This window comes from Dryobates pubescens, chromosome 16, assembly GCF_014839835.1.
Source record: "Dryobates pubescens isolate bDryPub1 chromosome 16, bDryPub1.pri, whole genome shotgun sequence".
In the NCBI taxonomy this organism is placed as follows: domain Eukaryota; kingdom Metazoa; phylum Chordata; class Aves; order Piciformes; family Picidae; genus Dryobates; species Dryobates pubescens.
The window spans coordinates 3,862,031-3,879,057 of NC_071627.1; the positions used below are offsets into that span (position 1 = coordinate 3,862,031).

At 59.5% G+C, this 17,027-nt stretch overlaps 1 protein-coding gene across 1 annotated transcript in view; it reads right to left on the reverse strand.

Annotated features, from left to right (window-relative positions):
• The window catches only part of PSD2 (pleckstrin and Sec7 domain containing 2), a 42,700-nt gene that overhangs the window by 13,666 nt on the left and 12,007 nt on the right, over positions 1 to 17,027 (reverse strand). Inside the window, exons 4-9 of the mRNA XM_054168414.1 lie at positions 16,226 to 16,306; positions 15,579 to 15,691; positions 13,738 to 13,796; positions 6,130 to 6,219; positions 5,070 to 5,113; positions 1,239 to 1,429 (exon numbers count right to left, since the gene is read on the reverse strand). Of these exons, the coding sequence (XP_054024389.1) occupies positions 1,239 to 1,429; positions 5,070 to 5,113; positions 6,130 to 6,219; positions 13,738 to 13,796; positions 15,579 to 15,691; positions 16,226 to 16,306 (578 nt within the window). The remainder of the gene's footprint in view (positions 1 to 1,238; positions 1,430 to 5,069; positions 5,114 to 6,129; positions 6,220 to 13,737; positions 13,797 to 15,578; positions 15,692 to 16,225; positions 16,307 to 17,027) is intronic.

The following is a 17,027-nucleotide window of genomic DNA, read 5'->3' on the forward strand; positions in this document are numbered from 1 at the left end:
GGACAGGGCAGCTTCTGCTCCACCCAGAAGGGAACACTGATGGTCTTGGGGACAGAGGCCTTGCTGGAAGCTGGATAGGGAGGGGACATGAGGGCAGCTATCCACAACACCACAGGACAGATGTTGCTCCAGGCATGGGCTATAAAGAAAGTGCTGGAAGCAAGGGTGACCTTTGGTGGTCATCTCTATTGCAGACTTCTAATGGGCTGCAGTGACTGAGCAAAGAGTGTCCCAGTGTTATCAGCCTCTGCTCAGCAACACCTCCCAAGTCCCTTGTCCTTTGCCTTTCCTGTAATCTGACAGCAGAGCCAGGAGGCATCCTCCTGCCCAGCCAGCACACAGCAGCTCTTTCCAGCACATGGCAGGGCAGGGACAGGAACTAACCTTTGAGGACTGGGCTGGGGCAGACAACTGCTGTGGAAGCAGCATCAGAGTGTGGGATTCAGGGTTATGTCCATGAACAGGATGGAAACTCAGGTCTGGCTGGGTGGGACAGGCACCGTGAGGTTGCTTGGCAGTAGGAAGGGAGGAGTGAGGCCTCCTGAAATCATTCAAGCCCACAAACGCCTCAAGGCCCTCCCTTCCCTGTGCCTTGGTGCTCAGGGAGCTGGGGACCTCTCTTGTGTTCTCTGGGATGCAGGGAGAGCAAGGAGGAGGGCAAGGAGGAGGGCAAGGAGGAGAGCAAGGAAGAGGGCAAGGAGAAGGGCAAGGAGAAGGGCAAGGAGGAGAGCAAGGAGGAGAGCAAGGAGAAGGGCAAGGAGAAGGGCAAGGAGAAGGGCAAGGAGGAGGGCAAGGAGGAGAGCAAGGAGAAGGGCAAGGAGGAGAGCAAGGAGGAGAGCAAGGAGGAGAGCAAGGAGGAGGGCAAGGAGAAGGGCAAGGAGAAGGGCAAGGAGGAGAGCAAGGAGGAGGGCAAGGAGGAGAGCAAGGAGGAGAGCAAGGAGGAGGGCAAGGAGGAGAGCAAGGAGGAGGGCAAGGAGGAGGGCAAGGAGGAGAGCAAGGAGGAGAGCAAGGAGGAGAGCAAGGAGAAGGGCAAGGAGAAGGGCAAGGAGGAGAGCAAGGAGGAGGGCAAGGAGGAGAGCAAGGAGGAGAGCAAGGAGGAGGGCAAGGAGGAGAGCAAGGAGGAGGGCAAGGAGGAGAGCAAGGAGGAGAGCAAGGAGGAGAGCAAGGAGAAGGGCAAGGAGGAGGGCAAGGAGGAGGGCAAGGGATGATGGTGGGGAGGCCGTGTGCTGCCCCCGTACTTCTCTTGCCGTCCATGTCCGCGTGGGTCTTGCGCGTGAGGACGCCGTGCTTGTAGGTGACAGCGTTGAGCGCCTGTGGGATGTCCAGGAAGGGGTTGCTGCTGTCCACGATCCTGGTCACCTTCTTGGCACTGCCCCCAACCTTGTCGTCCACCAGCTCCGACAGCGACTTCCTCAGCTCGTCCTCGTCTCTTGGGAACAAAGTCAGGGCAGAGAGTGAGCGGAGGGCAGGAAGGCTGAGCAACGGGGAGCTGCCAAGCCCCACCAGGGAGAGCGAAGGCAAGGAGGCTGCAGGGACTGCAGCATGCAGTGTGCCAGTGGAGGTGGCCTGGAGGGGGCTGGGAGGAGCAGGGTGGCATGTGGAGTTACTCCAAACAGGCAAGAGCGTGGTGCTGGTCTGAACAGCCGGGACCTGCGGACAGCCTGCTGCTGAGGACCACCAGTGCTTCACAGGGTTGTCTCCAGCTCTCTACAGGAGGTCTTTTGCTGGAGGCCAGGTATCACCAGGGGCTTCTCAGCCTTGAGAGGCAGCCCCTGCAGCCTGCCAGGTACTGAAGGAGCATGAGGAATGTTCTCTGCACTTCTGAGGAACAAAAGCTCTACAGACCTTGGGGAGGAGGGCCACACGATCCAAACTCACAAACCCTGGAACAGTTCATACACCAGCTCCACATTTCTGCCCTTGGGGTTGGTCAGCAGAGAGCAAGGAATGCTGCTAGGTCCAGAAAACCAGAGGCACAGGGTGGCTTGGGCTGGAAGGGACCTCAAAGCTCATCCAGTGCCAACCCCCTGCCATGGGCAGGGACACCTCCCACCAGCCCAGGCTGCTCAAGGCCTCATCCAGCCTGGCCTGGAACACCTCCAGGGAGGAGGCAGCCACAGCCTCCCCGGGCAACCTGTGCCAGTGTCTCCCCAGCCTCCCTGGAAAGAATTTCTTCCTCATCTCCAGTTTCAATCTGCCCTCTCCCAGCTCAAAGCCATTCCCTCCCATCCTAAAAGCTGCTTCTCTTTAGGGATCTCCTGGTCCTGGACCCTAGGTCAGCAAGTGCTGAGCAGCTTATGGAACTGTCCACTGACTCCACCAAGACTGCCTCTTCCCATTTGAAGTCAAGTCTGCCCTGGCACATATTTCCCAGTGTCCTTGGCACAGGAGGGAGAGCAAAGAGGGGATTTCTGCCCTGTGTGACAGATGCCAGTGTCTAAATGGTGTGAGTGGACATCTTAGGTTGCAGATTGGACTGGGACCAAACCTCAGGGACAAGTCCCCCTGTCTGGGATGTCAGCAGTAAAATTCCACACCTGCAGCAAGTAGATGGCCAAAGCATCATAGAATCATAGAATCACCAAGGTTGGGAAAGACCTCAAAGGTCATCAAGCCCAACCTGTCACCACAGACCTCATGACTACTAAACCATGGCACCAAGTGCCACATCCAGTCCCCTCTTGAACACCTCCAGGGATGGTGACTCCACCACCTCCCTGGGCAGCACATTCCAATGGCCAACAGCTCTCTCTGGGAAGAACTTTCTCCTCACCTCCAGCCTAAACTTCCCCTGGCACAGCTTGAGACTGTGTCCTCTTGTTCTGGTGCTGGTTGCCTGGGAGAAGCGATCAACCCCCAGACACCTCTTGGAGGAGAAGGAGGATTTCCCAGCCCTCACCAGCCACAGGAGTCCCGGGGCTTAGGCAGAGCCCAGAGGCTGTGCCTGGGTGGGGAGCTGGTGGGGCTCATTTCTCTGAGCTGACCAGAGGGATCCCCTCTGAGTTCCTGTCGGCTACTGGGGTGCTGGTTGCATACTGGTCTGTCTGGTTGGGCTTGGTGACCAGGAGCATTTCACTGCCTGGGACAGCCCAGGGCACAAGGCAGAGGAGCAGGGAGAAGGTGACCCTGTGCCGTGACTGCAGCTAAAGCAGAGACCCCAAATCATGGAGCACCTGTCTCTCCTGGTGCAGCCTGCAGGAGCAGGTGGTGCTGGCCAGGCCTGTGCTGGGACCCCGAGGTCTGGCAGGGGGCGGGCAGGCAGCAGCCGCAGTACAGAGCTCCGTTTGCATAAAGCCACCCCGCGGGCACCGGCCAGGAACTGCAGAGCGCCCTCTGCTGACCGCAGCCCCCCGCGGGCACCGGCCAGGAACTGCAGAGCGCCCTCTGCTGACCGCAGCCCCCCGCGGGCACCGGCCAGGAACTGCAGAGCGCCCTCTGCTGACCGCAGCCCCCCGCGGGCACCGGCCAGGAACTGCAGAGCGCCCTCTGCTGACCGCAGCCCCCCGCGGGCACCGGCCGAGAACTGCAGAGCGCCCTCTGCTGACCACAGCCCCCCGCGGGCACCGGCCAGGAACTGCAGAGCGCCCTCTGCTGACCGCAGCCCCCCGCGGGCACCGGCCAGGAACTGCAGAGCGCCCTCTGCTGACTGCAGCCCCCTGTGGGCACCGGCCAGGAACTGCAGAGCGCCCTCTGCTGACTGCAGCCCCCTGTGGGCACCGGCCAGGAACTGCAGAGCGCCCTCTGCTGACCGCAGCCCCCCCGCGGGCACCGGCCAGGAACTGCAGAGCGCCCTCTGCTGACCGCAGCCCCCCGCGGGCACCGGCCAGGAACTGCAGAGCGCCCTCTGCTGACCGCAGCCCCCTGTGGGCACCGGCCGAGAACTGCAGAGCGCCCTCTGCTGACTGCAGCCCCCAGTGGACATTGGCCAGGAACTGCAGCGCCCTCTGCTGACCACAGCCCCCCGCGGGCACCGGCCGAGAACTGCAGAGCGCCCTCTGCTGACTGCAGCCCCCAGAGGACATTGCCCAGGAACTGCAGAGCGCCCTCTGCTGACCACAGCCCCCAGAGGACATTGGCCAGGAACTGCAGAGCGCCCTCTGTTGACCACAGCCCCCAGAGGACATTGGCCAGGAACTGCAGAGCGCCCTCTGCTGACCGCAGCCCCCAGAGGACATTGGCCAGGAACTGCAGCGCCCTCTGCTGACCACAGCTCCCCGCGGGCACCGGCCGGGCACTGCAGAGCGCCCTCTGCTGACCACAGCCTCCCAACGGTCCCGGCTACTTGTGCATCGCTGCAGCCGCAGCTCCGCTGCACACCAGACTCATTTAGAAGGGAAAGGGATGCTATGTGACCACCGAGAGACCTCTGCCCATCCAGGGCCACCTGAGGGAGACATCAGCCCACACAGAGCTCTGCTGGCACCAGGGCATGGCTGGCGGTGGAGGCTCCTGCTCTGCAAAGCCTGGCCTAGGGAGTGAGGGAGGATGAACCATATCCAGCCACTGCTCTAGCCAGGGCAACAGGAGGGAAAGAGCAAGGGATGGAGCTAGGGAGCCAGAAGGTCCTGCTCAGTCCCCCCACCCATTGGGAGGGGAGGGGAGGGACTTATGGACTCTCTATCCTTGGAGGTTTTCAGGATCAAACTGGACAAACCCAGAGCATCCTGGTCTGAACTCAATGTTGACCATACTTTGAGGGTGAAGCTGCACTGGAGAGCTCCCAAGGTCCCTTTGTACATTTGTGAACCTAATGCCAGAAGAAACTGCTTGGAATAGCTGGAAAGACTGACAAAAGTGATCCCAGATCTTGATCTTCTTAAGTGCAACAACCTCTGAAGCAGCTGGAGAGGCACCAGCTGTGATACTAAAGCAGGAGGTTTAGAGGCCTTCAGATCACACCTGTGCAGCCTCCATCCACAACCTCCCTCTGCTTCTGTGTCCCAGCTTGCCTACAGGAGGTGCTTACAGGCTGGGCAGGAAACGTTCTGGGGCTAAACACAGCACTCAAGACCTGTCAGCTACTTTGAAAGGCCTCTGAAAGCTCTCTGAAATGCTCAGCAGATACTCACATGGCCCACTCCAGCTTCTCATTCTTGATGGAGTTATACAGGGTCTGAAAGAAGAACATGGTGTTAGCTGTGTCCCCCCTGGAGGACCCCACAACCCAGACACCTGTGTCCTTGGGGAGGCACTTTCCTTGCTGAGCTGTGCCGGAGCAGGGCAACTGCTGTCCTGCTGGACCCTTTTGTTTAGGTACTGGCTTAGTCACCTCAGCAGCAGAGGGGGCTGGCAGCCAGCCTGGCTCAGGACCAGTGCAGGACATTCTGACCAGCTCCAGGTGCTGCACCTGGTGCTGAGTGAGCTCTGACCTGCACACAGATGGCAGAAGGCTCTGGGCTATGCCAAGAGACCTCCAGTGTCTCCATTAGGGGAAAGGGACAATGGAGACTTGAAGGCTGCTCTTCAAGCTGACCTTGGGGGGCAGCTTTTCCTGACCCTCCTGTGCAGATTTCCAGGGGCTGGCCTGGGGCACAAGAAAAGAAGCAGGAATGTGCTGGGAAAGCAGAATATGGAGGTGGCCCTGATCATCCTGAGGGGTGGGGTAGGATGGGATCTGCTGGGAGCTGAGGCTGTCCCCTACAGCAGGATGTGGCACCCAGGATGTGGCACTGGTCACTTCAACCTCCACCCACCAAGCAAAGCCCAGGCCAGGCTGCTGGCCCTGCAGCAAGTGCATCTGCAGTGGTGGTGCTAAATCATCTGGAAGGAGCAAACCCTGGCTGGGGGTGTGGGTGGTTAACCATTGTGCCCTGGCACTGAGCTCCTTGTGCTGCAGCAGTGAAGGCAGAGAAAAGCATCAGTGCCAGCTGGGCACGTTCAGGGGCAGGGGGGACCTCCTTCTGGGGCCTGTCTGCTACATCTCAGAGCTGCCACAGGGCACAGGGACTCCTGGTGTGCTCTGAGGGCAAATGTGCCACCAAAACGACAGCAACACCAGCAGGGACAAGTCCCTGGAGGGTTACAACTCTCCTAAGGAAAGAGCTGTGCACTGGGAGGTGCTGATGCAAGGGCTGGGAGCCTCCCAGCAGGACCAGGCAGCAGCAGTGGCCTGGCAGTGTCCCACATTACCTTCAGCAAGTCCTTGGCAAAGTCCTTCCCATCGTTCAGCCCATCCAGGTTTGCTATGAACTGCTGGCAGGACATCTTCTTGCCAATGTTCTGGAAGGTAAAGCAGCAGCACTTTGAGCTCCTCCAGAGCCTTGACTGGACCCAGGGTGTCTTGGAAGGAACAGTTTTCTATGTGGCTGCCCCAGTCTGCAAGCTCTTCTGCTCTGATTTCCTGCTGGGCTCTGCTTGCTTTGCTCCTGCCACCAGCCAGACATTTCAAATTCCCTCTTTTGGGGGTTTCTCATGGGGGAGAGAAAACACCTGAAAATAACCTCTCCAGCCCTTGCTCCAAACTACTCTCACTTCTGCTGTCCAGGTTGGCCCTGGTACAGGCTCTGTGTCTCAAAACTCAAGACAAGCACTCAGACTGCTTTGAAATTGCAGCTCTTGAGTGAGTCTCCAGCCTGCCACATGTGAGGGTGGGAGAGAAGGCAGTGTCAGCACCTGCCAGCAAGCTCTGGGCTTGCCCTTCACACAGTCCCTTTCTTTTCATGGCTATTGTGAAAAGAGATGATCCAGCTCCTGGTGCTGTGTGAGCTCCTGGTGCTGTGGGAGCTCCTGGTGCTGTGGGAGCTGTGTGAGCTCCTGGTGCTGTGTGAGCTGTGTGAGCTCCTGGTGCTGTGTGAGCTCCTGGTGCTGTGTGAGCTGTGTGAGCTCCTGGTGCTGTGTGAGCTCCTGGTGCTGTGTGAGCTGTGTGAGCTCCTGGTGCTGTGTGAGCTCCTGGTGCTGTGTGAGCTGTGTGAGCTCCTGGTGCTGTGTGAGCTCCTGGTGCTGTGTGAGCTCCTGGTGCTGTGTGAGCTGTGTGAGCTCCTGGTGCTGTGTGAGCTCCTGGTGCTGTGTGAGCTCCTGGTGCTGTGTGAGCTCCTGGTGCTGTGTGAGCTGTGTGAGCTCCTGGTGCTGTGTAAGCTCCTGGTGCTGTGTGAGCTGTGTGAGCTCCTGGTGCTGTGTGAGCTGTGTGAGCTCCTGGTGCTGTGTGAACTTGGGTGCTGTGCCCTCTAAGGACACTACCTGTAGGCTGGGAGGACCTCTCAGCCCAGAATTTGCACACCACCAGGGCTGTTTGGTGCTGGTGCTGCCAGCTCAGCTGGCATCTCTGGTATCAGCCTGTGGCACCCAAACCCCACACCTCTCACCAGAGCCAGACAAGTCACTTTGTCAGTCTGCAAGGCAGGATAGCCTTCCTCCAAGCCTCCCTCTGCAATCTGCCTCTCCAAAGCACTGGAGCAGAGGTATGGAGGAGTCAGGAAGAGCTGTGGGGTTGAGAGAGAGGGATCTGAGCCCACAAAGCAAAGCTGAGTGTCTCCAGTGCGTAGTGCAGCCTGCACACTCGGAGCAAAGTCCCCAGGGACAGATGAGATCACATGGAATGGGCAATGGAGGTGGTGAGAGCAGAGCATCATCACCCAGCAGCCCTAAGGATCCCCCCAACACCCTGACACTGGGTGGGGTTTGCATCAAGGAATCACAGGGTGGCCATTCAGGAGGACCTGGAAGGATGACCAAGAACAGCACAGCCAGGACCTGGCTTAGGGACTCAGTGAGGAAGAAGAAGGGCTCCACTGAGCCACCTGCAGGGGATGAAGCTGCAGCAGATGATACAGGAGGTGCTCTGCTGAGCAAGATGTGTCCTCTGTGCAAGAAAAAAACTCTTGGAAGAGACTGACACCAGAAAGCACTGCCCACAAGCATGCACAACAGAGGAGCTGCAGGCTGCTCCCCAGGTGAAAGCACCAGCAAAGAGTGAGGCCCTGGGACGAGCTCCCCCCTGCCATCCTGGCCACACAGGCAGCCAGCACTGCCCTTGAGCAGCTCTGTCTGAGACTCCTCATTATGCTTCCTGTCAGGGCCACCTCACCCTTGAGAGCTGAAGAAAAGGAGGACTGGAGCACTGCCCCAGAGCTGCAGAGCCTGGGGATGTGCTGCAGCACCACGCAAAGCTCAGCCAGCTTTGCTTCCTCACAGGGCAGCCCCCTGGCTGATGCTCACCACCGGACCCCAAGCTGGAGGCTTCTGCTGGCCAGTGCTCAGTGGGCACAGCAGCCACTGGCTGCAGAACAGTTGTGGAGAAACCTGCAAACCATCTGGGGTGGCTTCAGCAGAGCAAAGAGAGATCTTTGGATTTGCTGGGCAGTGAACTGCAGCCACAAAAGAGCACAGTGGCTTGTGGTGGAGGAAGGAGGGAGGGTGAGAGAGGACAGGAAAATACCTAGCAATGGATCTGCAGGAGGGAGGGAGCTGGGAGGTGAGCTGGGGGTGTGGCATCAAAGAGAAGGTGACTGCTGCCCCTGCCTTCAGGCACCGCCAGCCCTTCAGTGCTGGTCGAGGGCTGGACCGGATGACCTTCAAGGTCTCTTCCAGCCAGATGGATTCTGTGATTCTGTGATGCTGAGGCACAGCACAGGTCCTGCTGCCTGCAGAGATCCAGCAAGGAATGCCAAGGACAGCAGAGTTTGGGAAGTCAGTGGACAGAGCCATCAAGTGGCACAAGGCACCAGCCTTGCTGGCCATTCTCAGGGTTTCTCACATCCAGGCCATACATCAACCCCAGGAGAAGGCTTCTTGTCCATCCTGTGATCTCTCTTCTTCTCTTGCACCAGAAGATCTTGGCAGAGCAGTGGCTGGAAAGCAGCCTGGGGGAGAAGGCCTTGGGGGTGTCAGCTGGTGCCAAAGTCCCCAGGAGCCAGCAATGGTCCCTGGCAGCCCAGCAGGCAGCTGAGTGCTGAGCTGCAGCCAGAGCAGGGAGAGCAGCAGCACAGGGAGGGGATTCTGCCCTCTGCTCTGCTCAGACCCCACCTGCAGCACTGCCTCCAGCTCTGGGGCCCCCAGCACAGGAAGGACCTGGAGCTGCTGGAGAGGCTCCAGAGGAGGCCACCAAGATGAGCAGAGGGCTGCAGAACCTCCCCTGTAGGGACAGGCTGGGAGAGTTGGGGCTGTTCAGCCTGGAGAAGAGCAGGCTCCAGGCAGACCTCAGAGCAGCCTTCCAGTACCTGAAGGGCTCCAGGAGAGCTGGGGAGGGACTTGGGACAAGGGCTGGGAGTGCCAGGAGGAGGGACAGTGGCTTTGAGCTGGGAGAGGGGAGACTGAGACTGGAGATGAGGAAGAAATTGTTGGCAGTGAGGCTGGGGAAGGCACTGGCACAGGTTGCCCGGGGAGGCTGTGGCTGCCTCCTGCCTGGAGGTGTTCCAGGCCAGGCTGGATGAGGCCTTGAGCAGCCTGGGCTGGTGGGAGGTGTCCCTGGCCATGGCAGGGGGGTGGCACTGGATGAGCTTTGGTGTCCCTTCCAACCCAACCCATGCTGTGGTCTATGATCTGTGGAGCTGCCCTTGTGGTGTGAGTGGCTCTGCCCAAAGCTGGAGCTGGTGCTTGTTGCCAGAAGGAAATGGCAAGGGCTGCTCAGCTCCCAGCCCTGCCTGGCCCTGCTGACTTGCTCAGGTGGATGGTGCTGCCAGAAGGATGCTCTCTGGGCTGGGGGGGAGCTGATGCTGCTGGCTATGGGCAGAGTGAGTGCTGCTGAGGGAAAGTCCTGCTTGGAGGCTGAGCAAAAGCCCTTCCTGGAGGCTGTGTGGCTGCAGTCACTGCAGTGGCTGAGCTGCTGTCAATGGCCACATCTCTGCCACACTTGCTAGGGGCTCAAAACATCCTCCTTGCCCTCTTGGCAGGAAAATGCCTTTCCCAGGGATGTGGAGTTGGGAGCTGCATGGGATCCCACTCCAAGCTTTGTTCAGGGAAACTGCCCCTGCCCTGCACAGGGACACATCCACCACCTGGGAACTGCCCCTGCCCTGCACAGGGACACATCCACCACCTGGGAACTGCCCCTGCCCTGCACAGGGACACATCCACCAACTGGGAACTGCCCCTGCCCTGCACAGGGACATATCCACCACCTGGGAACTGCCCCTGCCCTGCACAGGGACACATCCACCAACTGGGAACTGCCCCTGCCCTGCACAGGGACACATCCACCACCTGGGAACTGCCCCTGCCCTGCACAGGGACACATCCACCACCCTGTGAACTGCCCCTGCCCTGCACAGGGACACATCCACCAACTGGGAACTGCCCCTGCCCTGCACAGGGACACATCCACCACCTGGGAACTGCCCCTGCCCTGCACAGGGACACATCCACCACCCTGTGAACTGCCCCTGCCCTGCACAGGGACACATCCACCACCCTGGGAAGTGCCCCTGCCCTGCACAGGGACACATCCACCACCTGGGAACTGCCCCTGCCCTGCACAGGGACACATCCACCACCTGGGAACTGCCCCTGCCCTGCACAGGGACACATCCACCACCTGGGAACTGCCCCTGCCCTGCACAGGGACACATCCACCACCTGGGAACTGCCCCTGCCCTGCACAGGGACACATCAACCACCTGGGAACTGCCCCTGCCCTGCACAGGGACACATCCACCACCCTGGGAACTGCCCCTGCCCTGCACAGGGACACATCCACCACCTGGGAACTGCCCTTGCCCTGCACAGGGACACATCCACCACCTGGGAACTGCCCCTGCCCTGCACAGGGACACATCCACCACCCTGGGAACTGCCCCTGCCCTGCACAGGGACACATCCACCACCCTGGGAACTGCCCCTGCCCTGCACAGGGACACATCCACCAACTGGGAACTGCCCCTGCCCTGCACAGGGACACATCCACCACCCTGGGAACTGCCCCTGCCCTGCACAGGGACACATCCACCAACTGGGAACTGCCCTTGCCCTGCACAGGGACACATCCACCAACTGGGAACTGCCCCTGCCCTGCACAGGGACACATCCACCAACTGGGAACTGCCCCTGCCCTGCACAGGGACACATCCACCAACTGGGAACTGCCCCTGCCCTGCACAGGGACACATCCACCACCTGGGAACTGCCCCTGCCCTGCACAGGGACACATCCACCACCTGGGAACTGCCCCTGCCCTGCACAGGGACACATCCACCAACTGGGAACTGCCCCTGCCCTGCACAGGGACACATCCACCAACTGGGAACTGCCCCTGCCCTGCACAGGGACACATCCACCACCCTGGGAACTGCCCCTGCCCTGCACAGGGACACATCAACCACCTGGGAACTGCCCCTGCCCTGCACAGGGACACATCCACCAACTGGAAACTGCCCCTGCCCTGCACAGGGACACATCCACCACCCTTCCCTCACCAAAGGAGCTGCCCACTTCCCTGGCACTGCACAGTGAAACAGACACAATGCTTGGAAAGGACATCAAGAGTGATCTGCAAGAGCATGGCAGCAAGTCACAGCACCCCAGGGACTCTGCAGCTGAGGGGGGGCTCTTTGCACAAGCAGAATTTCCTGTGCTGCTGCTAATGTGTTGCTAAGCACTGAAGGACACCACAGAAGCAGGTAGGGATCCAGGCAAACAAAGTCCTGGGGGTGGTTGGGGGGGCTGGGGGAGGGTGTTTTGTTTTTTAACACAGAATAAAACAAGGCAAATGTGAGTGCTCGAAAGCAAAAGACCAGAATGACTTCACTTACCACCTGGTAAAGGGTTAAAGAGCAGAAAGAGAGGTTCCAGGAGCAGAAGGGAGGGAAAGAAAAAACAAAAAAAAAAACAAAAAGGAGGAGAAGAAGAAGAAGAAGAAATTAACATTACAGACATGGAAAACCAAAGAGAGCAAAGAAAGGCTCAGGCACCTCTGCAGCTGCTCAGAGCAGAGCTGCAGCATGAGTTCAGTTCCTCCTCCCAGGCCCCCTCCCAGCAGAAAGGTTTTGGGGGGTCAGGGGGTTTTGGCTTCTTTCTGGTTTTCAGCAATTTCTGTCTTCCCAGGCACCTAATGGTGATTCCAGTTCAACCAGGCAAAGTCAGATGTCTTTGGAGGGAGGCTGCAGGGTCTGCCCTCTGCCACAGCGCTGCCTCTGCTGCGGCAGGAAGTGCTTTGGTGAGAACCTTCCCTCAGCTCCAACCACTGTGGCTGAAGGCCATCCCAGGAGCCCCCCTGCTGGCCCTCTGCCTGCAGAGGCACTTTACCTAAGCATGGTACTGGCACCAGGGGGTGGGCACCCCGTCCCCCCAGTGAGCAGCCCCTGCTGGTGATGGGCCACCAGCCCCCCAAGGGATGAGGCGCTGGCAGCTGTGGTCAGCTCGGCGCAGGTCATGCTGCACAGCCGGGGAGGATGCTCTGCACAACGATTCTCTTCTCTGGCTGCTCTCCTCAAACCCTGCTGCTGCCTGCAGGCAGGGTCTGTGCTGCAGTGGTGGGGAGGGGCTCCCAGGTGGGCTGGCAGCATGGCACCTTTGCCATCATAGGTGAAGGGCACTTCATGCTGTGTCCTCTTCCCACTCAGGGGGGGAAAGGCTCCTCACAAAGGTGATTACAAACCAGGATGCAAACCCAGAGCCAGCTTCTGGCCCAGTGCCCCTTCATGACCAGGCTAATGGAGGGAAAGCAGGGCAAGCCTCTGCAGCTGGACTGCTAACTGTGACCAGCTGCAGGCAGAAGAGGTCTCCACAGTTTGGAAACCAGGGGCTGTGGGCAGGAAAAGGGGCGTGGGTGCCACATGCACAGGCTGCCACAGCAAGCCACCCTCCCATGCTCCCTTCACCTCCACACAGGTTCTGGGGAGTCTGTATCTCCAGGCCTCTCAGAGGGCCTATGAGAGAAGGTACTTCAGTGACCCAAGGCACAAGGAGCCTCTTACCCCTGGAAAAGGGGGCACAGCACTGAGGCTTACAGCCCTGCTCTACTCCTGCACCATGAGGCTAGAGAGCAGAGAGGGATCTGGGTCAGTGGTGCCTGCAGCCTTCCTCAGCACTGAGCAGCCCTTGCACACTTCCAGATGCAGGCCATGGCAGTCTCCAAGGGGACACAGTGCTCCTGTGCTGTGCCCTATGCCCAATCCCCTCTCAGTTCTGCAGTAGTTTTTCCTCTCCCTCTGCTCACTACACTCTGACCCTTCAGGAACAAATCCAACCAGCTCCACCTGAAAGAGCCTCTTAAAGGTGGTGAGAAATAAACCTCTGCTCTCCTCCAACCACACCTTTGGGCACTGAGCTCTGCTTGCCCTGCTCTTTGTCCAGAAGCCTCTCTGACATGAAGCTCTCCAGTGGCTCTGTCCTGCCTCAGAGAAAACCAACCAGCTGGGAAATACTTCAGGTTTGGGGAAGGAAAGAGGAATTCTAGACCTGTCTGAAATCACCAACTCCCTTGCAGCAGTCCCTGGGATGAGGGGAGCCTCAGGTGTCCATACCCCAAGACATGGCACAACTGGTGCTGCTGTTTGCCAGCCTCACACAGACCTCTGTGCAGCTGTGCTGAAAGACCTTCCATGAGAGCTCCTGGGAGAGGGCTGATAGGTGCTGGGAAGAAAGCCTTACCAGTGCCTGTGTCAGGCCTGATGCCAGCAGGGGCATTGGCTTTGGCTTGAGTGGGGAGCGACCTCAGGAGGGCTGTCCTCAGGTGTGAGGCTGGCACCCAAAGTGCCCTCTCTGCCAACCAACCTCCATTGCCCAGCAGCACATCCTGTGCAAGGGGGCAGCCCTGTCCACTGAGAAGGGGGCAGAAGGACAAATGCCCCTGCAGGCAGTACTCACATGGCCATGGAGGTCTGTGTTGAGCAGCATCAGGGCACAGGTGAGTGTGTGAATCCCATCTGGAACACAACAGACAGCTCTGGTTACTGCCCTGCCCACACACTGCTGCTGCTGCTCTCTTGGCAGCCCACTGAGGAACCAAGGCTCCCCCTGGGGACCTCAGAGATTGATTGTCTGTGTCCTGCAGCTGGGCAAGGGAGCTTTGTGAAAACAAAGTCTGTAGCATCAGAGAATGCACTGGGTTGGGAGGGGCCCTCAAAGCTCAGCTCCTCCAAGCCCCTTGCAGGCAGCAGGAACATCTCCAGATGAGCAGGTTGCTCAGAGCTCCATCAAGTTTGACCATGAATGTCTCCAGGGATGGAGCCTCAACCCCCTCCCTGGGCAGCCTGTTCCAGTGTCTCTCCACCCTCACTGTGCAGAACTCTCTCCTGATGTCCAGTCTAACCCTGCCCTGCTCCAGTTTCAAACCACTGCCCCTCAGCCCATCCCCACAGAACAGTCCCTGCCCAACCTCTCTGTAGCCCCCTTCAGATACTGAAATGCAGCTCTGAGGTCTCCCTGGAGCCTTCTCCTCTCCAGGCTGCACAGCCCCAACTCTCCCAGCCTGTCCCCACAGCAGAGGTTCTCCAGCCCTCTGACCATCCTCATGGCCTCTGAAGCTGCCCCAGCAGGCCCATGTCATTCAAAGAGGAGTCCTCTTTTCCTTTGAGCTTCACACCCTCCTGAAGCAACCAGCAGGCCATTGGCTCTGAAGCAGGTTTGCTGATGGTTTCCCCAAGCCCAGGCTTTGTGCTGGGTCTTCCTCCACCTCCATGCTGTGCCAATGCCACTGTGCAATGGCTCAGACACCCCGGCAGGCACAGCAGGTTTGCCCAAGCTGATCACAGGCACCTCAGGGCTTAGTCCTGAGGTCTTCAACTATCATTCTGGGGCAGCCTGTGGGCTCTGGAGCTGTTCTTCAAACATTACTGCTCAAATAATGGCCAGTGCGTGGTCCATGGGACAGCAATGTGCCCTGGTGGCCAAGAAGGCCAATGGGATCCTGCGGTGCGTTAAGACAAGTGTGGCCAGCAGGTCCAGGGAGGGTCTTTTCTCCCTCTACTCAGCCCTGGGGAGACCATATGCGGAGGATTGTGCCCAGTTCTGGGCTCCCCATTCAAGAGGGACAGGGAACTGCTGGAGGGAGTCCATCAGAGGCTATGAGGATGCTGAAGGAACATCGGTATGAGGAGGAAAGGCTGAGAGCCCTGGGGCTGTTGTGCCTGGAGAAGAGAAGGCTGGGAGGGGATCTGATCATTGTCTGTAAATACCTGAGGGCTGGGTGCCCAGAAGAAGGTGCCAGGCTCTTTTCAGTGGTGAACTGTGATAGGACAAGGGGCAACGGACAGAAACTGGAATCCAGGCAGGTGCTGGAGCCCTGGAGCAGGCTCCCCAGAGAGGTGGTGGATGCAATGGTTTGAAACTGGAGCAGGGCAGGGTTAGATTGGACCTCAGGAGGAAGTTCTGCACAGGGAGGGTGGGGAGACACTGGCACAGGCTGCCCAGGGAGGTGGTGGGGGCTCCATCCTTGGAGATATTCAGCCTCAGGCTTGATGCGGCCCTGAGCAACCTGCTGTAGCTGGAGGTGTCCCTGCTGATTGCAGGGGGCTTGGAGAAGATGACCCTTGAAGGTCTTCCAACCCGCTGCACTCTACAGTTCTGTGACCCTGACCTGCTCTCAGGGGTCCACAGAGCACTCAGCGTGCCCAGGCCCTCCCAGGGCAGGGATGCCAGGGGAGGCCCAGGGGTGCCGGAGCGCGGTTCGGCTGGCGGCAGGGCGCGGGGCAGGGGCGCCGCAGTACCTTGGGAGGTGCTCTCGGCGGGGTTGCAGAGGCAGAAGCGCCGCGAGAAGTGGATGAGGACGCGCTCCCGCTCCTGCGTCTCGCCCATCAGCGGGAAGGCTTTCAGGAACGTCCTGCGAACAGAGAGGAGGTGCCAGGGATCAGCCTGCTGGGCAGCAGCCCTGCCAAGGAGGCAGATGGCAGGGGGCTCCTCAGAGCGGCTCGGAAGCTCTCTGTCCTCCCCTGGCCTGCGCACCCCCGGGCCCCCGCAGGAGCGATGCAAAAGCTGTCTGTGGAGCTGGCTCCCAGCTGAGCAGGGACTCCTGCTGGCCACTGGGGCCTGCCCCATCCTCTGCCCTGGTGGCACCAGGATGGCTTGTTCCATCCCAGGGGAAGAAGGTGCTCCCACTTGCTCTGGTTTCAGAGGGGCTGGGGCTCCTGGGAAGGCTGCTCTCCACCACGGGGAAGCAGATTGCAGGCAAGAGTGGCAGTGCCTTGTGCCAAACCTGACACCAAAGCGGGAATGAGAAGTTGCCTGGAGCTCCCCCAGTCCCTGCTGCGACATGGGCAGGCTCCATGGCTTCAGGAGGCCTGGAGGAGGGACCCCCCCGTGCTGCTCCACTCTGTCCAGCCCCGGCCCCAGAGGGCAGAGCCAGAGCCCAGCTCACCTGAGTGCTCTGTCAAGGGTCAGGCCACTGAAGTCAAAGAAGCTGAGATACTCCTCTGCTACCAACTTGCTAAATTCATTACTGCAATTAAAGAGGCAGTGGTCAGCCCTTGCAGCAGGGAAGAGGACACTGTCTACAAGAGCAACAGCAGACTTCTGCCTCCTGGCCAGCCCAGCTCCCAGAGAGACCCTTCAGAGGCGATCTCAGACCCAGGGGGACTTCCTCCTAGCTTAAAATACTGCTGGAAGGCCTCCAAAGGGTCCTAACGTGCCCACAGCCTAGCACTGAAGCTGTCAGCCCTAGGAACCTCAGAAGGAGAGGTGCCTGCTCCTGCTGTACCACCCTGCTGCTGGTCAAGGAGTGTTCCCTCCCAAATCAGCCAGAAGGAGGAGAAGGCTTTGAGGATGTCCTGAGCTCACCAGACAGCTTCTCTCTTGCCCAGTAGTCTGTCATTGCTGGTGTCCCCTCTGCTGCTGCAGTATCCCTGCTCTCCATTCCATATTGGCTCCCATCCCACCCTCCCACCACAGCCCTTGCTCACGTGGGGTGGCTGCCACTGGGAACTGGAACAGGAGAGCTCAGCTGAGCTTCTGGCCCTGCTCATCCCTCAGTGCTTCTCCAGAAACCATTGCCCTGGCATCTTCTTGAAGGATGGTGCCCCTGTGCCAGGAAGGGTCTGGAGGTGCTGGAAGATGTCCAGAGAAGGGCCACGAGGAGGAGCAGAGGGCTGGAGCTGCTCTGCTCTGAGCACAGCCTGAGAGAGTTGGGGTTGTGCAGGCTGGAGAGGAGAAGGCTCCAGGGA